This window comes from Fukomys damarensis, unplaced genomic scaffold (genome assembly GCF_012274545.1).
Source record: "Fukomys damarensis isolate Sample0158 unplaced genomic scaffold, DMR_v1.0_HiC HiC_scaffold_13, whole genome shotgun sequence".
Taxonomy (NCBI): domain Eukaryota; kingdom Metazoa; phylum Chordata; class Mammalia; order Rodentia; family Bathyergidae; genus Fukomys; species Fukomys damarensis.
In genome coordinates this window covers 19256741-19279173 of record NW_022900925.1, presented here as the reverse complement: position 1 = coordinate 19279173, position 22433 = coordinate 19256741, and the positions used below count along the sequence as shown (strand labels likewise).

The 22433-nt window shown below is 35.8% G+C and overlaps 1 protein-coding gene across 1 annotated transcript in view; it reads right to left on the bottom strand.

Annotated features, from left to right (window-relative positions):
* The window catches only part of Nf1 (neurofibromin 1), a 264437-nt gene that overhangs the window by 114307 nt on the left and 127697 nt on the right, over positions 1-22433 (bottom strand). The window contains exons 28-34 of the mRNA XM_033762739.1: positions 21588-21704; positions 20844-21025; positions 20546-20757; positions 16728-16889; positions 16484-16587; positions 4529-4664; positions 461-523 (exon numbers count right to left, since the gene is read on the bottom strand). Coding sequence (XP_033618630.1) covers positions 461-523; positions 4529-4664; positions 16484-16587; positions 16728-16889; positions 20546-20757; positions 20844-21025; positions 21588-21704 — 976 coding nt within the window. The remainder of the gene's footprint in view (positions 1-460; positions 524-4528; positions 4665-16483; positions 16588-16727; positions 16890-20545; positions 20758-20843; positions 21026-21587; positions 21705-22433) is intronic.

Sequence of the window (22433 nt, the reverse complement as noted above, 5' to 3'; positions counted from 1 at the left end):
GGAGGAAGGGGGACAGGAGGGGAAGGAGAAAGTGACACTTTTCCACCAAATATTTCTAAAAATTAAGAAAATCTTTCAATAGGAAAAGAAACAATTCACATGACCTGCAAACGAAGCAAGAATGAAGTCAGTCAGCATTTTCTAATGCCATGAAATTAAGTTTCTTTTGCATTCATTTATAATTTTTAAAATAACAGTAAAATTAGACCAAGGATATCCAATGCAACAAATGCCCACAATATGCCTTTGGGATAAATCAAACCAAAGGAACACAGAGAATGTTTCAATGTAACTTAATTCCAGGGTTAATTGAAATGAAAGCTATTTTGTGCCAGAATTAGTAGAATGATTTTACAGTGAAGGTCAAATAGACTGAAGTGAAGATGTTCTTAACAAACAGCAAAAGATTTTTTTGGTTTGCTTTGAAAGAAACAGCCAGTAAAAAGTTCTCCAAACTTACTGATTTTTTGTTTTCCTTTTTTTCTTTTACTGTAGCTTTATTCAGTAGGGAGTGGCAAGTTGCCTACAGAACAGAGATGAGCACAAACAAGTCACAGCACCAACTACATACAGCAACAAAAACAATGTTGGCTTGTACATAAAATTACATGATAAAATGTAACACAAATGGAATCAACAAAAAATTAGAAATCAACTAAATTTTGTGGAATGAAATTTAATTCTGGATTTTAATTTTTATTACATTTTTATAAAGGCAAGCACTAAATAAACAGCAAGAAATGTTGAGACCCAATCATGTCTACTATTTCTGGCTATGAATCACAATAAAGTTTTCCCCAAATAAATTTGCAGATATGGAGTTTACATTTTAATTTCTCGCTTCTGATAAAATTTATATAAAATGTTCATTACAAGTAGATAACATACTAAAAAGATGTCTTGTGTCCACATAATTTTTTCTGATATGTAAAATATTTCTCTGTGTATCCTTCAATTGACTTAGTTATTTTTCCAATATCTGGCATTTAATTAAGATCACACTTACTAAAATTAAACACAAGAATTCTCTTTAGAGATTTTGAATTACACATCTCTCTAAAAAAAGATTACTGTTAAGATTTCACATATTTTTCAATGTTTACAGGCTACTTCCTGCAACAGATCTAATCAGAGGATGTTAAAAGCTCTGCAGTATTTGGGAGGAAAATGTTATCAGCTCAACTAGAAAAAAGCATTAATATTAAAGTTAAGCACTGAAGAAATAATTACAGAATAAAACTGGAAGCCATCTTAAAACTTTCACTTATTACAGCTGAGCATCTATCAGCATCTCCCCACCCTCCTCCAACGTACTCATCAAAACCCACAGAGACCTACTGGTTTCATCTGCGAGCTCCTTCTGGGCTGAAGAGTTCTTTCAAAATGAAAAGACTCCTGACTGGACTACAGTTGGCAGAATAATAATTTTTAAAATAGTTTTAAACCACCAATTCTTTAAACCACCACACATTCATCTTATTCTAGGAATTACAGTCATTGAACACCATAACCCTTAACGACTTGAGCTTAAAGTTGGTCTGACATTCACCCATTCATATATACATCCAAGTAATTCTTGCACACCTACATGCCAGATACCATTCTAATCACTAGAAGCAGCAGTAAATGAAGAAAGTCTCTATGGAGCTTAGATTCACACTTTAGAAACAAAAACACTAGTAACCATATAAAAATCCACTTTTATATATTTTTCAATGGTGATATACAGCTATCATTTATAGCCTTAAATAATTTTGTATAAACTACTTAGGTTGGAAAAACAGATTTACTACAAAAAATGACATTTACTTAGAATCATAATATCTTGGCCTCAGTATTTGCTCACCATAACAAAGAGAATATTCATTCTGGGAATTAAATTTCTCTTTATTCCAAACTATCAGAAGGAAAAGTGGAAGCAAACACATGAGGAAATGACTTACTTATACATTGGACACATGTTCACAGTTAATTATTCCTATATAACTTTAAACCAGTCCACTAAGTAAAGTGGGCATGTAAAGCATCAGAGCTGACTAAACCGACACATACAAAAAAGACCCAAAGGCCAAAATACAAACTCAAGTAAAAAGAGCTAATGCTCAGAGTTTCTTAGCTAACATACTAACTTAGCTTTCAAAATTTCCCCAGCAGATTCCAAAAGCAGGAGCTATGCCTATCAAAGGAAATAAAAAATTAACTACTATATCATTCTCAGTAGACTATAAAAGTATAAAGGTACCATTATGTTACTGCTAGAGTCAGCAGGGTAAAAATAAAGCAAAAGAGGAGAGATGAATAAAAACAAGAGCAAGCCAAAGGGAAAAACTAGCTTTGGAAGGAGACTCAATGAAAAAATACAGTGAGATGAAAGCTTATGTTTTTAAATCTTTACTTTTAGTTAATGAATGTAAAATTCCTTGTTATCAATCACATACTAAAAAACAAAACCTTATTTATAGCATGCCTCTGCTCCAAATAACTGTGTTCCAACAATGTTAGTTTGTCAATACTTCTAAATAATGCACTAACATACATTTAAATGTTTTAAAGAATGATTTTATGAAAATTTAATATAATTCAACTGTATTAAGGTAATATAGGTTAGTTTATTATGAAATGCTCTAAAAAAGCACCACACATTGTGTTTGGTAAGCTACCAGTCATCACCTGGCTCTATTTTCACTACTGTATTTCCTTCCCTTCCTAACCATGAAAGCTGGCAAGAGTCTTGTTCACTTAAGTGGGAGGAATTGGGGAAATTTGTTTCTTCATTAAATATTTCCTACTAAGCATCAACGGTATCCTTTTATATTATCAATAACATGGCCTCAAATTAGTGCCCAACAGTTTCTGTTGATATAAAATTTTTTTCACTTAGGATGATAATCACATGGAGAATTTCTACTAAAATCTGCTAGAATCATAAACCAGGTCACCAGTCTCCTTTAATTTTGTTGGATCTTTTTCTTTTTTGGTATCGGGGATTGAACTCAGGCCCTTGCACTTGCAAGGCAGGCGGTGGAACCACTGAGCCAAATCCCTGGCCCTAGTCTCCTTTATCTCTTAACCAGCTGAAGTCAAAGTGACTGTCACTTAGAAACCAGCTTGCTCTCTAGAAAACAATAATATATAGGCCAACCAAGAAGCTGACCCAAGCTGTTTTTAATATGTGCTCATTTTTTTCTTGTCTGCCTGGTTTTACAAACAGAAAATCAGTGAATTAGATTTAAAGAGAAATCTAAATAACATTTAAGCTTAAGAGACAATATTCACTGTACTATTATTTATACTAGAACTAACCACCCTCTAGGTTCAGATTTAGCTGAATAAATTGTGTGGGGTTTACCTAAGCTTTCTTGAGCTTTTGGAAAAGATAATAAAACCACAATAAAGCAAGAGAGACTTGATGCTAAACATGCTTTACCATCTATGTATATTGTAAAAAGTTTTCTTTTTATAGATACAGCAGATACATCTTTAAAAATAGCAATGAGAAAATTTCCTCACAAAGCCACCTCCAACAGCTTTTTAAAATGGTCATTTTACTGAAGCTGTTAATGTTTCTAAGCAACTGAAACTGTGTGCTAAAAAACAAATGGCTGGGGATGACTCTGCAAAAAGAGAGAGATAAAGGCATAGATTTTGGTAAATGTGTAAGTTCCTTCCCTTGGTCCAGCCCCAAATTCCAGAGTCAACAATATATCTTCCTTCTCAAAAGGCTAAGGTGAATTTGCAGAACATCTCTTGCAATAAATCATTCATATAACTGCAAAAGCAATTTAAAAACAGGAGAAACCACCCTCAACAAGAAGAATGCTTCTGAACTCAGAAGCATTACTTCCAGAAAGAAGTGTGAGATGAGAAAGTCTAACTACTTTGTCTGAATGATGATGTAATACATCTTACATGACAGAATAATTCATAAAGTAATGAGAACAATCGCACTTCTAGGAGAACAAGATACAAGCCAATTATATCTCTTTTTTTCCCCCTGCTTAAAACTTTTTAATGGTTTTCTATTTTTACATTTTTTATTTATTGGTACATTTTAGGTATACATTATGATCACATTCATCATTGGGAATTTATACCTGTGCAGGATACACTTTGGTTATTTTTTTAAAAGCCAATTATATTTTAATGAAGAAACCAATATTATAGATCAAGTAATTCATGATGCAAAAAGTGAGGGATGTGCCTCTAGTATGAAAGACTAAGTAATTTAGGCAAAAGATAACAATAAAATTCCATAATGTATATAATTCCAGCCACATTCATCACATTCAACAGATTCAATACATTTTAAACATGCTCCCAGTTTAAGAAAAAATTAATATTTTAAAGTATTCTCATAATACTTCAAAAATGTCCAAAAAAAAAAATTGAAGTTTCTTCCAAAGCCAATTCCAACAACAACTCAATGTATTATCCACTCACTTGATTCAGTATTACAGTCAAATACTCAAGGTCAGTACTAGCTCTTTGGTTGAGCATTTTTCTTTAAGCATTTTAACTTTAAGCATACCTGGTATAAACAATGGCACACACTTCGAAGCTGAGGAGGAAATTCTGAGGAGGAACTGATGATGGCATGGAAGAACTTTTCAGTCATCTGAAGGAGGTTCCGCTGGTTTTCCTCAAGGCTCTCTGACGGTTCTAACCTACAGGAAAAGGAAAAGTTTAAAAGAAACAAAATCACTTCTTAAGAGACTCTTTAAAAGATACTCAGCCAAATTTGATGTGTGGATCCTGATTTGAATGAACAACAGTTTTGTAAAAAAGACAGTTTTGAAACAACCAAATACTTTAACATAAAATATTTTGAAGAATTAAGATGTATTATGTACATGTACTACTCCCCATGAGGAATATAATCATTATGCACTACAAACATTTACCAATTTAAAAAAAAAACACTGACTCGGTAAAACATTCATAAGCCATTCTTGGTTATTTAATTTTTCAGAGCATAGACACCATTTTCTATAAAACCTTCTTCATGTTCCAAAAGAAAAATGCGGCCACTTAATTTTTGATGTGATAATTCTGTTGGATTATTATTAGAAATGCCTTGAAATTAAAAATTATTTTATTATGATGTATTACAACTTTAATTTCTAATAAATACTGATACCATGAAGAAAAAATACTAGGGATTATTTTTTATTTTGGGGAGTATAGAAACAATGGGGTTGTGTGTGTACATGTGTGTTTAAAGTTTGTATCTGTTGGAAACATTATTTTTGGGATTTGTAGTTCACTTTCTTCTATACGTATAAGGCCATATGAAAAAAATTAGGGCTGGGGATTTAGCTCAGTGGTTTCGCCACCTGCCTCGCAAGTGCAAGGACCCGATTTCAATCCCTGGTACCAAAAAAAAAAAAAAAAGAAAAAGAAAAAGAAAAAAATTAACACATATATATGATCTGAGCTTCAAAAATCTTCATTAACACTAACAAAACACAATTATTTATCTTTCCTTCTATACTTTGTTTCTAATATTTATCCACAAACATGAAGATTTTGTGCTTTCACTTTACTGTGTAATAGGCAATAGTGCATTATATGCCATGTTTTTGTGAAGGGTTTTGTTGGTTGGTTGTGTGATACTAGGGATCAAACCTACAGCCTCACACATGGTAGGTAGGCAAGCATTCTATCTCTTGTAGCCCTACATACTATGATTTCCTATTGTAAAACATTAAAAGTTTTTCACTTTTAAAGACCCCATTACAATGAATATTCTTGTGTGTATGCAAGAGTTTCTCTATGGCAACTAACTAAAAATGAGTAACTGAGCATACAAAAATTTAAATTTGTTGTGTATTAATAGCTCTAAAACCAGCAATATGTAAGATTTCACTGCATTCTCAGTGTACAGGTTGAATATCCCTTATCTGAAATGCTTTGGACTGGAAGTGTTTCGGATTTTTTCTGATTCTGGAGTATTTACATATATTGTACCAGGTAGGCATTCCAAACCAAAATTCTGTAATGCTCCAGAATCTGGAAATATTTGAGAACCATGATGATCAAAACATTTTAGATTCTGAAGCATTTCAAATGTGTGGATTAGGGATGCTCAACCTGTGCCAGTCTAATAGGTAGGAAAGGATGTCTCATATTGTTAGCCTTTATTTTCATGAATTCTAGTAAGGTCAGACATACTGTCACACACTTGTGGCCACTCTAGGTTTCTTCTATTCAGAAATGCTTTCACATCCAGGCTGACATTAAATGTTACCTGTCGCTCCCAGTGGGACCTAAAACCCAGTATGTCTAAAATTAAATGATTTTTCCTCTTATTCACATGTCTTATCTTGGGCTCCCCTCATAATGTCAATGAGGCCATCACTGTCTTATTTACATCATTCAAGCTCTGATGTCACTTTTTCCTGCTTTACTTTATTACTCCCCACATCCAATCACTATTGCTGATTCTTATCAATATGACTTATAAAGACAGTGTTGTGATTAAATCTAGATATTCCAAAGGCAGAATACCAACTTCTCTGAGACTCAGTTCTTCTCATCAGTAAGACGTGAATAATAATCTTAACTTTATGGTTTTACATTTTATGTAATGGCCACCAAACCTACAAAGATTTACTTCTTGTCTGGCCCAAACCAAACTCTCAAAAATTTTTCTTTATAAAACTTATTACTTAAACAAGTATCTGTTATGTGTCTAAACACCTGGGCTAAACTAAGTTCCTTGAAGAAAGTATTCATCTCTGTTCATCTTCAAGAAGTGTTCACCTTGAAGATTAGCACCAGCATGTGGGACAAAACAGACTTGCTACAGGTCCTGAAGTCCAGGCTACAGCAGGTCAGCAGCTTCTGTGACTATGTACAAGTTGTCTTCAGGGCCAAAGATGTTAGGACTGGTACGTCAGTGGAGAAGATATATATGGAAACAAATCCTTAGGACAACAAGCAGTTTTTGGCCAACTCCAGTGGGCTAGATAGACTACAATAATGAGTAGCAAAAATTCCTGCTAGGAGGTGGGTGACTCCTCATTGGCCTCTGTATTTCCTGAGATACAGCAATACTGAAATCAAGCCAAGTAATAACCCTACAATGGCCTCTAACTGTTTGAATGAAAAGTCATGCCTCTCACTTTAAATGAGAAGCTTCAAGCAATTAAACTTGCCAGTACCAGAGACCAAACTCAGAACCTTGTGCTTTCCAGGCAGGCACTGTGCCACTGAGCTACATCCCTGGTCCCTCAAGTGATTAAACAATCAAGAAACATATCTGGCTGAAATGTGATGGAAGCTAGGTCTCCTGGACCAATAAGCCAAATTGTGAATAGAAAGAAAACTGAACATTCTATTCCAACGAACACATGAATAGTGAAAACAAAGTGAAACAGCCTTAATAGGGAGAAAGTTTGAGTGGTCTGGACAGAAGATAAAATCTACAACATTCCCTTAAGCCAAATCCTAATCCAGAGAAAGATCCTTACTCTCTTTAATTCTATGAAGGCTCAGAGAGGTTAGAAAGCTACAGAAGCAAAGTCTGAAGATAGCCACGTGTGGTGGCATATTCAGGAGGCTGAGGCAGGGGATTGCTGAGAATTTGAGGCTAGCCTGGGCTATATGGTAAGTTCAAGGTCAGCCTGAACTACATACCATGACTGTGTCTCAAAAACAGAACAAAACAACCTCCAAAAGTCTGAAGGTGCTGGTTCATGAGATTTAAGAAAAGAAGCCATGCCTGTAATATAAAAATGCAAAGTGAAGCAACAAGTGTTAGCAGGGAAGCTGAAGCAAGTCATCCAGAACATCTAGTTCAAATAACTGCTGAAAGTAGCTGCACAAAACAATATAATCTCTCCACCTCCATTTACTGTTACTGGGGCCCTCAAGAGTTAAACTAAAATCTACTCTATGATCTATCTATACAAGTATATCTGTTTACAACATGATGTTTACTGAATATTTAAAGCCCACTGTTGAGACTCACTTAGAAAAAAGTATTTCTTACAAAATATTACTGCTCATTGATAATACACATGGCTAGCCAAGAGCTATGACAGAGATGTCCAATAACAGGAAGGTTTTCTCTCACACCAGCTAACAAAATATCTCTTCTGCAGTACTTCGATCAAGAAATACTTTTGACTTTCAGGTTTTATTATTAAAGAAATATACTGTACTTTGTACGGCTATAAGCTATCATAGGTTGTGATTCCTCTGTTAGGTCTAAGTAAATTGAAAACCTAAAAGAATTCACCATTTTAGAAGGTATTAAGAACATTAATGATTGAGGCAGGTGTGGTGGCACACGCCTGTAATCCCAGCACTCAGGAGGCTAAGGCAGGAGAATTGCTTTGAGTTCAAGGTCAGCCTGGGCCTGCCTCAAAAACAAAAATCCAAAACAAAACACAACAACAAAAAAGAACATTTGTGATTAATGAGAAGATGTCCAAAGAGCTTTTTTTATTTTTTTGATACCAGGGATTAAATTTGGGACCTTGCACTTGTGAGCCAGGCGGTGGCACCACTGAGCTAAATCTCCAGCCCCCAAATATTAACAACAGGAAATTGGGAAGAAGTTGATTCTATGCCTAATAAATGACTTTGTAGGGTTCAAGATTTCAGTGGAAGAAGTACTAAAGATGGGGTGAAAAAGCAAAAAAATGAGACTTAGTACAGGAGCCTGAAGATATGACTCAATTACTGCAATCTTATGATAAAACTGTATGTTTTATTAGTACTTATTAGTTATACAAAATAGTGGGTTTTATTTTTGGCCTATTTTCACATGTGTTAACACACTCTGATTATCTTCCCCATTCTTGCCCTTCCCTCCCCAATCCCCTTCCTCTTTTCTAATAGTCTCCCCTCTATCATAAGACTTTAAAAGCATGGGAGAGGGCCGGGGATTTAGCTCAGTGGTTCGGTAGCCTGTCTTGCAAGCGCAAGGACCCAAGTTCAATCCCTGGTACCCCCACAAAAAAAACCCAAAAAAACACACGGGAGGTTGGGTGCAATGGCATATGCCTGTAATCACAGCTACTTAGGAGCCTGAAGTGCTAAGTTTGAGGCTATCCTGACAATGTAAGACCCCAGACTCAAACCAAACCAAAACAAACCAAAAACTTTAATGGGTGAGGTGTTGCTTCTTATGAGATGGAATCCACTTCTGGCATAGATGCTATGAACATGATTGTAATGGTAACAAATGAAATTACATCAACTTAATTGTTAAAGCAGTGAGAGGGTTTGAGAGAATGACGGCACCCACCCCCCCGCAGACAGTATCTTTATTGTGTAGTACAGGCTGGTCTTAAACTTGGTATCCTCCTCCTTTAACTTCACAAGTACCTAAAAATATAGGTAAAATGCTACCAAAGAGTATCACATTCTACAGAGAAACTTTTTTACCAAAGAGTCAATCAATGTGGCGAACTGCATTGTTTTTAAGAAACTGCCAGGTTTGATTGAAGGTGTATCTCTCAGAAGTAGAATGTGTGCTTAGTATGCAGCAGGCCCTGGGTCCAATCCCCAGTAGAAGAAAGGAAGGGTGGAATGGAGGAAGGGAAGAAAAAAGGGAAGGAGGAAGAGAAGAGAAGAGAGGGAAAGGGAAGTAAGACAAGGAGGGAAGACAGGGAGAGGGAAGATGGATGGAAAGACAGACGGATGGACCACAGTTACCCTAAACTTCATCCTGATCACTTAGCAATTATCAACATCAAGACAAGACCTTCTACCAGCAACAGATTTAAAAAAAGATGACTCTCCGAAGGCCCAGCTGATCAAGATTATTTTAGTAATAAAGGAGTTTTTAACTGAAAAAGATTAGCACAGAACCTTACCAAAGCAAGGACTAAGTAAATACTTATTTTCACTATCCTGACTAGTGGTTTTTTATTTCTATACTATTTTCCACATTATATAAATGTTTTGCACTCTGAAGTCAACAGTCCAGATTCCTCACAGGTCCCTATATGGTATAGTATATGAATATAATAAGACTTCAAACATTAATATTAACTGCAAGGCAGGGAAGATTTCATGGAATAGGTGAGTTCTTACAGGACAGAATGCCAATAGGCAAAAAAGAAGTAATTCAGAAAGGAGAAGCAGGAGGGCCAGGTACTCTATTCAATCTAATAAAAATTTATCACACATCTATTATTTGGCATCTTAGTATCAGGTGTTGAAGATTCAACAATAACTGGCCTCTAACCTTTTTGATGAGGAGAAAGACATACATACCAGGTATTAGACACTAAGTAATGAATATAATAATTTAAGGACACTGTGATATTGTGATAAATATATATTTGTTTTCCTGTCTCCTTGCCTTGATTCCTTCCCCTAGTATCTGGCACATAGCCTCTGAAACCCTTGGACATGACTAGTGGCTGGTGGCCCATAAAAAAACTTCAGAACAAGGACTGGTCACCAGAATTAACATCTAGGGAGGGATAAAGGATGGAGGATAGCTGGGCATGGTGGCACACGCCTGTAATCCCAGCACTCGGGAGGCTGAGGCAGGAGGATCACTGTGAGTTGGAGACCAGCCTGAGCTACATAGTGAGTTCCAGGTCAGTCTCAACTACATAGTAAGACCCTGTCTCAAAAAAAACAAAACAAAACAAAACAAAATGATGGAAGATTAAGTCTAACACCAATGACCAATGATTCAATCAAACATGCATACATAATGAAGCCTACACAGTGAAACTTAAGTAAAGACCCAGAAAGTCTGAAGATCTTCTAGGTTGCTGAACACATGGAGGGTCCTGGAGGGTAGTACACTTAAAAACTTGTATGGAATCTGTATCTCCTTCCTCAAACAGTACTTTGCTCTATACATCTTTTCCACCTAGATGTTCATTTGTATCCTTTGTAATATCCTTAGAGTAAGGAGGCAAATGCATGGAAAATATAAGCCATTCTAGCAAATTAATAAAACCAGCAAAGGAGGTTATGGGAATACCAATTTATAGTCTTTTAGTCTGAAGTACAAATTATAGCTTTAGGCTTGTGACAGCCATCTGGCATTGGCTGGCAATGTTAAGGAACTGAGAGCCCTTAAGTCTGTAGAATCTGATGCTATCTCTAAGTAGATAATGTTAAACTGAATTGAATTATAGACAACCAAATGGTGTACACTGGAGAATTATGTACTTGGTTTGCATGTGTGTGAGTGCATGTATAAGTGTAAAGTATTCCCACACATCTGAAGACTGGCACATAGCCGGGTGAGCTTGATTGTGAGTAAGGAGTATGAATGCTGAGTAGAGAGAAAAAAAGCAGACTGTTTTCCTAGGCAAGAAGGAAAGGAGAAACAGGGATGCAGATCCTCATGAAGATGTGGGACAGGTAAGGTGAGTCCTGACATTAGGGGCCTGCCTACTGCCACTCAAGGCGGGAAGAGGATGGAATGGGCCTTGGCACTCTGAGGAGTCTGGGAATTCAAAATCAAAACCTGGCTCTCCAGATCATTAGCAAAGTGGGTTTGTCAAGTTAGAACAGAGTATTGTATATGAAGTCTATTATCTTGAAAAAAATAAAAAGTATGTTGCTTTCATTACTGACAGAAAAGAGAAAACGGCTTGCCAGGCAGGGTGGTACTTTCCTATAGTTCCAGCTACTCAGGAAGCTGAGAGGAGATCAAAAGTTTGAGGCCAGCCTGTGCAATTTTGCAAGACCTTGTCTTAAAATTTTTATAAAATGTAAAAAGATGAGAGTGTAGCTCAGGGGCAGTGAGAGCACTTGTTCTGCATGAATGAGGCCCTAGGTTCAATCCCCAGAACTACACTCCCTCCCAAAAAAAATCCAAAATGGCAAACCAGAGACAGACATGTATTAATTTTTTTCAGACATGTATTAATTAATCATGGCTGGGCATTACTGGAACACCACAGGAAGAAAATGGTTTTGGGATATGTAAATAACTGAAAAGAGACTGGTTATAAGAAGATGTAAGAGTAATTCAAATCTTAGATAACAGAGGATCTGAGAATTTCAGGGGGATGAATAAGATTAACAGTTTCTTCAACAAGGCTCAGGGGTCTTCTCAATCAGCACTAGGGATACTATCATCTGTTCCAGATAGCCTTCTCACACACTGCCTCCAGCCACAGTGATCAACAGATCACTTCCCATGTGGCAATGGTAACTTGTTGATCAGTACACTAAATCTAATCTAAAATTAAACTGTGTTCAATTACTGAAGTATTTATGTGTACAAAACTTTTTTTCCTCTGGTTTTCAAAGAACCAGCTTTTCTGTTTTTATTTTCATTAATTTCTGCTCTATGGTGGTACCTCGGTTCAGGAATTTAATAATTCCTTCCTTGATTCTGGTCTCATCTCCCTTGTTTTATTGGTCCAAAGTCCCACGGCCTTCAGAGGAATTTCTTACTTTTTCCTTCTTCTTTTTCCTTATGTGAGACAGGAAGGCCAGAAACTGGGTTGGGGGTAGGGTTTGGCCACCTGCTCATCCTCCAGGTCAGATAAGGCTCAGGTAAAATAATTTTCTCTTAAGGACAAAACTTTGTTAGAGATAATAAAGCCCTATGGGCATATTTTTAAATCATTAATTCTGCTTTTCCCTTGCTCCAAGCACAAAAGGATACCCCCCACCCCATTTTCATTCTGAGAGCCAAGTAAGCCTTCTGGAAGCAAAACTCACAAAGTTGTGAGAGCCCACAGAGCCTGGCCTCCCAGGAAGAGTTTGAACTCAGGTACTCTACATTCAACTCTCAGCAATTCATCAGTTTGGTCTAAGTATTCCTATCAGAAACTGAGCCTACCAGATTCTTGTCCTGTTAAGCTATGCTAGTCCATATTTACTGGTTTCTCAAGTTTTGGGGATGACAGTTTGACATGTGACCTCAATCCTTTGATAGATCTCAAAAGAGTTACTGACTTTGAGTTGCTCTTGCTATATAAAATTGTAATGTGGATTTTTCAAGTTCTTTACATGTGAGGGGAAGCTCAGTCTGACTTCAGGCAACCTGAATACATTAGTTTGTCATTTAGTTCTTTTATTTGCACCTGCAACCCTTAATATGGTAGACTTCTATCAGGCAGTTAATTCACTCTCTCACTAAGTGATTCTTTAACCTTTAGAAAATGAAACTGTTTAACAAACAAATTAAGTAAATCTACAGGATATAAAATCACTATATACTAACACCAAACTATATATCCATAAAAGAACCAGGAAAGCAATGCCGTTTATAATAAACAAACTTAGGAATAAACTTAACTAAGGATAGAGATCTGTATATTAAAAACTACAGAACATTAACATTCATACCAAGTAATCTAAATTCAAAGTAATTCCTATCAAGATTTCAATGATAATTTTCAATGATAATAATGAAAAATCCATTAACATTTTTCACATGAACAAAAAAATTTCTAAAATTTGCATGGAACTACAAAAGACCTCCAATACCCAGAGCAATCTTGAAGAAAAAGAAGATTTCAGAATATACCACAAAGCAACAATAACAACATTGTACCAGCATAAAAACAGATATATACCAACAGAACAATGGAACAGAATGGAGAGGTCAGAAAAAAATCCATACACTTATAGCGGTTGATCTTCGACAAAGGTGCCAAGAATACACAATGGGGAAAGGATGGTCTCTTCAGTAATGGGGTTGGGAAAATTGGATATTCACATAGGAAAAAAATGAGAATGGATCCTTATCTCACACCATATACAAAAATCAACTCAAAATGGATTAAAGATTGAAATATAAGACCTGAAACTACAAAACATACATATGACAAAAGACAAAACATAAGACAAAAACATAAGAAAATCTTGACATTGATCTGAGCAATTTTTTAAATAAATCCAAAAGCAGAGGCAACAAAAACAAAAACAAATGGGATTGCATCAGACTAAAATGTTTCTTCGAAGTAAAAGAAACAATCAACAGAATAGAGAGACTTTCTATGAAGTGGGAGAATATATGATGAAACCATATATCTAATGAGTTAATATCTAAAATATGTAAGGAATTAAAACAACTCAATAGCAAGAAACAATATGACTAAAAACTGAGCAAAGGATCTGAATTGGTATTTCTCAAAAGAAAACATACAAATGATCAACAAATTTATTACCTCACATCTGTTAGAATGGCTATTATCAAAAGGATGAAAGAAAATAAGTGTTGGCAAAAATATGGAGAAAAGGAAAGCGATGTACACTGTTGGTGGGAATGTAAATTAGTATAGCTGTTACAAAAAACAGTGTGCAGGCCCCCCCAAAATTAAAAATAGAATTACCATATGATCCAGCAATCCCACTTCTGTGTATGCATCCATAAGAAATTAAATCAAATACGCCAAAGAGATATTTGCACACCTGTGTTCATTGCTGGATTAGTCACAATAGCCAAGATATAAAATCCACTGATGAACAAATGGAAAAAGAAAATGTGATATATGTTAGTGTATGCACACACACAGAGAATATTATTCAGTCTTAAAAAGAAGGAAACCCCATAATTTGTGACATTATGGATGAACCTGGAAATTATTATGTTAAATAGTCCAGAAATGCAAATACTTAGCCACATTTGTGGCACACACTTGTAATTCCAGTAGTTGGGAGGCTGGGGTGGAGAATCATGAGATCTGAGTGTAAGATCAGCCTGTGATACACAACAAGTCTGAGGCCAGCTTGAACTATCACCAAAAAAAAGAAATACTGCATGATCTCACTTTATATGTAGAATCTAGAAAAGTGAAACTAATGGATTCAGGGAATAGAACGGTGGTTCTTAGGGATTAGAGGAGAGTGCTGAAGGAAAGGAAAGAAGAAATGCTAGCCAAGGGGTGCAAAGTTAGTGATGATGAGTAATTCCAGAGATCTATTGTACTGTTGAGTATAGTTCACAATAATGCATACTTGATAACTGTTTCCCAAAAATGTAAGCATAAGAACCTGTCTAAAAAAGTGAAATTCCTTAATGGTAGCACAGTACAAGATGGAAAGAATGTTGCTTTCAAGTTTTAAACTGTAACTACTTTAAAAACTAGCTAATTCGGTGCTAGAGCTCTGATTAAATATTACAGCTGAAATTTGAGAAAAGGCAGGGTCAAAAATATCAACTGATATAAAACTGCTAAATAATAATCTTGGAATAATCACTAAGAAGCTCTGAATTTGAAGTAAAAAAAAAATAACCTTGCCAGGCGTGGTGGCACACACCTGTAATTCCAGCATTCAGGAGGGTGAGGCAGGAGGATCACTGTGAGTTCGAGACCAGCCTGGGCTACACAGTGACTTCCAGGTCAGTCTCAACTACATAGTGAGACCCTGTCTCAACACCCCACCAAATAACTTTTAGTTTGATCCTGACTAACAGATAAAATGTTAAACTGTGGCTTAGAAAAAGCAAGCCTAAAATAATCAGTTAAAATTCACTTGTTCAATAAATATTTATAAAATGTTAACCAAATCCCACGTAGCATGCCAAATACTCTTGGAAGGCCAAAAAGATATTCAAATCTATAAAAGCTCCTTCATCTGCCTTATGCCTTCTAAGTTTTGTACTTGAACAGAGATGAGAGACATAATTTATTAGGCATCTCCAATCCCAAAAAACCTATGTGCTAAACAACTTTAAAAATACATAACATGTGCAATTCCTTGGGGCTTAAAGAATACATATGAAAGAGTGATAAGGTGAAGGTGGATTATAGCCAGACTATAAAGTAAACAAGTCTATGCTTTATCTTCCCATCAACAGGGAACTACTGATGGTTTCTAAGAAAGTGACAAAATGATTATGTTTAAAAGAATAATTTCTACAGCAAATAGTCTGAAAATGAGAAGACAATGCTGGAACAATAATTAGGCAGTTACTTTAAAAGTCAGAGTTATAGCATTGACTAAATAAATTATGACATAGCCAAACTATGAATACTATACAGCATCAAAGAATGAAATTAATCTCTACATACAGCCATAGAAAGATCAAAGACATAAAATAAAGTTGGGTTTTGTTTTTTTGTTTTTAAGACAGGGTCTCACTATGAAGTTCATACTGGCCTTGAACTCACTATGTAGCCCAGGCTGGTCTGAAACTCACAGCGATCCTCCTGCCTCAGCCTCCCGAGTGCTGGGATTACAGGCATGCACCACCACGCCCGGCAGACACAAAGTTTTTAAAAACTTGAGTTGAAAACTGTGTATATATTACCCTTTATATTAAGCACACATATTGTATATTTTCTACAATTATATATACACACATTCAAATGCATGGAAAAAGACAACAGAACAGAATAATCCAGGAAGTCTCTAGAGGTGGTAGCCAAAGATGCCCTTAATTATATCTGTAACATTTTATTTTTATGTTTATAAAGGAAAATGTACTTGTTCACATATTTTATAATTAAAAAATCAAAGGGGACAATTACAAGGGCCCTGCTTCATGCAGTGATAGTGAAAAAACAAGGCAGCTGTACACAAGAAGTTGACGAACCTGGTGGGATCCACTTCAAAGCTAACATGTTGCCAGTCAGAAGACGTGATAACAATTCGTAACAGAGGATCCAGAAGCTTTTGTAGGTAGGTAGCACCATAGACCTAAAGAGATGCACAAATAGGAACTGATTATGCCAGCTTCATATATCTTGCATTAAAAAACCTAACCTGCTCTGCCCATTCTGTACATTAATTACTGGTTGACAATCCTTAGCACACATGCACACAGGAATAATACAAACCTTGAAACAGAATGTCATTATCTTACTCGCCAAGCTGTTGCCTCGGAAAAGAGTTTGCATGGAGTCTGCCAATTCTACTTCTTTAGAAAACATGTTCCAGAGTAGCTGGTATAGCAAATGCCGAGAATCAAATAGAGTAACCAGAACTCGAGCTAGTTCATCCTGAGAAAAAAACAAAATTGTATTAGTGTCAACAATTTTGAAGCATAAGTCAGTTATTGACAAAAGGGAAATCCAAGGCTGACAGCCAACTACTAAACTGAGGCAAATGGTAACTGATTAATTTCCTCTGGAATTTTTTTCTTTATATGGTGTCTATGACATGTGGCTATGTAAGTATACAACAGCTGTTAATTCTAAGTATTAACTGGTGAAAGTATTATAACACAGACATAGGCATTATTAGGAAAACAATCAGGATTCAGCTCAAGCTATATCACAAAATAAAGAAAAGAAATAATGAAAGCAAAGAGTTCAATTTGCAGAGATCATCTGCTTAGAAAATCACTGGGGAGAAATAAGACTTTGGTGACCAGAAGAGCTCTACTCTCCTCATACCATCATGGGAATGGAGTAAATATGGAATAGATAGAGAAACAGCAAAATGGAAAGACTGCAGGTTTTTTTGACAAAACTGAGAACAGAAGGATCTGGGCTTGGCATTCTGAACTAAGAGATGAGCCAGATTTACATACAAAGTCAGCAAGATGGGAGTGAGTGATGAAATTCCCAACTATCATATAAAAAAAACTTGTAATTCCCCATAGGTAAAGTAGTTTTTGGTGCACTCAAGAAAAATGATCAGACAACAAATCACTGTTAAATCACAGGCTAAGAAAAAGTAGCTATAATAAGGCACTTTAACATTCACGTAGTGTGTTGGGCATGGTGGCACACCCCTGTAAACCCAACACTTGGGAGACTGAGGAAGGAGGATCACTCCAAATTTGAGGCCAGCTCAGGCCACACCCTAAGTTCAAGACTAGCCTGACTACATACATAGTGAGGTTGTCTCAAAAAGCAACAAGACAAGACAAAACTGAAGCAGTGACAACAAAGGCCAGGATGATGGTCCTTTAAACCTGGCCTAGTTGTAGGTATACAATCTGATACGTGAATAAAGGAAAATACTCAATAATCCTAACTAATAATAATCTAGAAGTAAAAAAATTATAAAGATCCAACTGGGTGTGGTGGCGCATGCCTATAATCCCAGCACTCGGTAGGCCGAGCCAAGAGGATCTCCAAGAGTTCAAGGCCAACCTGGACTTGCATAGTAAAGCCCTGTCTAAAAAAACCCCAAAACAAAACAAAAAAAAAACTGACAAAATTTTACAACTCTACTCTTCATTATGAAGGTCAGTAAAATTATTAAGGACTCAGAGGCCAAGGATTTAGCCCAGTGATTCTGCCACCTGCCTAGCAAGTGCAAGGTCCAGAATTCAATCCCTGGTATCAAATAAATAAAAATAAAAAATAAGGACTCAGTTACAAAACAGAAATTACTTTTTGGATTACTCTGTTAAATGCTTTTTCTACTCTAACTCCTGCCCCCTAAATTTGAAAACTTTAAGCAAATGAGCTTAACATCACTTAAAAAACAGAATTAAATTATTTTAAGTGTTATTTTGTATTTTATATATAACAGATCTGGTATAATATAAAACTCCTTCTCAACATATGAGTCATTTAAGGGCTAAGCACGTGTCTATCATGCATGAAACTGGATTTGATCCCAAGTTAAAAAAAAAAAGTCAGTCATAAAACTCATTAGATTTACTATAACCATATAAAATAAATTAAAGCTTACTGAACCTTTTTGTGGTGTTGGGAACTGAAATTTTTCAAGAAAATTGAAAAAAAAGAAAGTTAAAGATGGTGGAAATTATGCCACAATAAAAATCGGGTATTGGTCAGGCATGGTGGCACACACTTGTAATCTCAGAACTTGGGAGAATGAAGCAGGAGGATAACGACAACTTTGAGGTCAGCCTGGGCTACACACTGAGTTGAAGGGCAGCCTGAACTGCATAGTGAGACCCTGTCTCAAAACAAAACAAAACACAAAAACGCTGCAAGAATCCTGAATGATGTTCCCAGATTAGCAGTCTAGGGTTAGACGTTCCATATACAATCTTCTGCAGATATTAAAAAGTGATTACAACTTGGAAAAACTGAGGAATACAAAGAAGCACATCACAGAACTCAGTGAAGTTAGAAGCATGAAACTTTACTGCACAGCCTGTGTTTTTGTTTTAAATTCCCATGCTTATTCTATAATTCGTTATTTTTTTGACCACTGATGTGTGTTCAAGTAGCATTAGAATGTGATTCTTTTTATATAGCTGCATGTATTCTCCTTTGTGTAATTTAATGTGTCAAATAAGTTCAGATAAAAAATTATTTCCTACTTGAAAAAAATTTCAATAATTTGGGGATGTTGCTAATCCACAGATATAAAATTTCAATTATTCAGGATGAGTAATTCTGGAGAACTGCTATGTAATATTGTGCCTATAGCCAGTAATACCATATTGTATAGTTTAAAATATATTAAGAGAGTAGCATTCATGTTAAATGTTCTTACTAAATTCAAGTAAGAGGAAATCAAAATAATCAGAGAAGTATTTTAGACAGTAGCAAGGATGTTTTTAAGACAGAAATAAATATAAGAAATCTGAGGAACATAAAGATGACAGTGTGGCTCAAACTGGGTGAATAAGAAGGAAGCATGATGGTATAATGATGGAGACAGAGATGAGGGAGGAACAAGACTGGGTACAGCTTTGTAGGCCAAGGTAAAGAATTTGAATTATACCAGGCTTGGTAGTCCATGCCTGTATGCCCAGCACTCTGGGAGGCTTGAGGGAAGAGGACAAAAGTTCAAGCCTAGCCTAGGTAATTCAGCAACTTAGCGAGAACCTGTCTCCAAAGAAAAAATTAGAACAGGTGGGAACAGCTCTGTGCGAAAGCCCTGGGTTCATTTCTCAGTAGCCCCTTCGCCCAAAATCTGAATTTTACTTTAAGTATGAGAAATACGATCTTACAAATTTTTTTGTAAGCAAGCAACAATCGACAGGTAATGACAGATTACTAGTTAGAATTTACTATCATTTAAGTCAGTTTTGGTAGACTATAAACCAAATAACTTGGGCTAGGGATGTAGCTCTATGGTAAAGAACTTGTTTAGCATGCATCAAACACTGAGTTCAATCCCTAGCATTGAAGAAAAAAGAAAAAAATCATTGCCTTAGGGCAACTTAAGAGATTATAAACCTAATGGCTTTTTAACATGAGAAAGGGGAAAAAAATCCTTTCCAAAATTTTAGCAAATATTATTAAAAATTATGTGATTTTAGAAAATTTATTGAGAGAAGTGAAATAGCCATATATATCTTCAGTGTTTGTTTAAAATGAGTAAGAGTAACTTTCAAGTGCAAATTATTTTTAAGTTAAAAAATAAAACTGCATGGCGCATGATAAAGAATAGCTAACTGGAGGGAGGAAACAGGCACAAACCACAGATTCCAGTTCTAGCATTACTAACAACTAACTAAAATGAAGTACAATCTAATGACTTTATTGTATAATGTACAAAAACACCAGATCATATGGCTTTATACTTCTCAAATTAGTGTTTAAATAAATTTTTCAGTGGGGTGGAATGAGACAAAACACTAGTAAGTACCATGAGTGCCAACCATTGCCCCACAGCTGAAAACCACTCAACTAAATTTATGAAGTTCTTTCCAGCTCTTAACTTAAAGCATCTGTTATGTACTAGGCACCCTTCTCCCCTACTTGCCCAATGAACTTACCCACTGAGAACAAGGGACCACATTGGCAAGAGCCATAGCTATAGGAAGCTCTCCCTGATCCCCCATCATTGTGACCAATTCCACGAGTCTCTCAAAGCGATCTGCCAACACTGTTTCTGCAAGTGTGTCAAACTCTGTTCCTTGTTGAAGGATTTTTGTCAGAACTTCCATAAATGTAGCTCTTGTCTGGAGATCTTTGTGATAACCTAAACCTAGTATGGACAGATAGATGCAAATTTACTAACATGGCCTTGCTGAAGTTATTTTTCCTGGTTTCTAGGTTTTTACTCAGTCTCACCTATGGAGTGCATGAGGCCACTGTCTACATTAGCATTGAGTAAATTTGACATTGCAAGAACTGTACAGTGCCTCAGGGATGCCAGTCTTCGAGACATGCCACGCTTCCTACCACCTGTTTGCGCATTTTCATCTTCAACTTCACTACAGTCATTCAAAAGGTTCATAAATAGTGTGAAGTACCTAAGAAATACAAAGAACAACTTTTAAGAATAAAAGTCACAACAACCAGAATGCTAACGAGGCACTCTGAAATAATCACACACATTATCACCTGAGTGGCCCTGGATATTTACTTTTCCTCAGTCTTGGGGTAATCAGTCAGGATGGCTTATGATGCTGATATGTTATGTATGATTTTATCTTGACAAATCTCAGTATCCATTAAATAACATAAGCATGAAATAGATGCAATGGCTCCTAGTATATGTGTCACTTTTAATATTGAATATATAAAATTAGTGGTCCAACAGTTTAATGGCATTTGAAGTGACTTAATGAAGTAATCTCACTTTTTATTACAAGTAAAATTTCACCGATCACATCACTTTCTAACAATACACAGTTGTTTTCCCAAACTAGATTTGTTATGGCAAGTATTTCTTCATTAGGAGAGCATACTTTATGAGACAGTAGTAGTGGCCATAATTCTAAGTATAATTAGGTACTGGCTACACTTGCTTTGGGGGAGGGTGGTTTATTTATTTATTTATTTTGCTTTGTATTTTTGGTGGCTGAAACTTACTTAAGAAATAACTGTGATTTGGCTTCCATCAATTCCACACCATCTCCTTCCTCAGGCTGCAGCGGAAGACCAGCGAGGAGTGAGACCACTGCTTCCATGCTTGCCTGGTCCAAATCTCTGAAGAAAAATAATTCAGACACTGTGAATCTTCAGATTCTCTACTCAACATTTCCCTCAAATAAACTATAAGCACTACCTATTTCACTAAACAAATTATTAGCACAATCTAAGTAGTCTGAGTAAATATACAGACCCAGAATGTAAAAATCATTTCAAATTGAGAAGATAACTTTCTGCAAAGTAATCTTGGTGTGACAACTACCTTAAAATCAAAACTGGGGGACCAGCGCTGTAGCTCAGGGATAGAGTGCCTACTTAGCAAGCTCAAGCCCTGGGTTTGAACCCAGCACCACAAAAATCAATCAATTAAAATCAGTCGTGGCCAAAGATACTTGTACAAATACTTATGATATAGTTCATAGTTCATTTTCTAATATGTCATTAAGTATCATTAAATACTTTTATACATTTATCATTAAAGCAGCTACTTCTGAGAATGACTCTACACAATTAACTCCTCAAATAGTACATGTGCCTTTATCTAATCATAAAATACACTCTAAGAAGCTCTATGCATCTTCTTTCCCAATAACTATAAACTAGTCTTCTTAAATTGACAACACTAATTTTTCCAAACATAACACTTTCTAACATTTGTTTTTGCTAAAAGTCTTTCAGTTAAAAAAAAAAAAAAAAAAGAAAAGAAAGGTAGTAACAAAGACTAGTATCTTTGCTAGTCATGGTGCTACATGCTGCTTGGGATGCTGAAGCAGAGGGGTGCTGAAA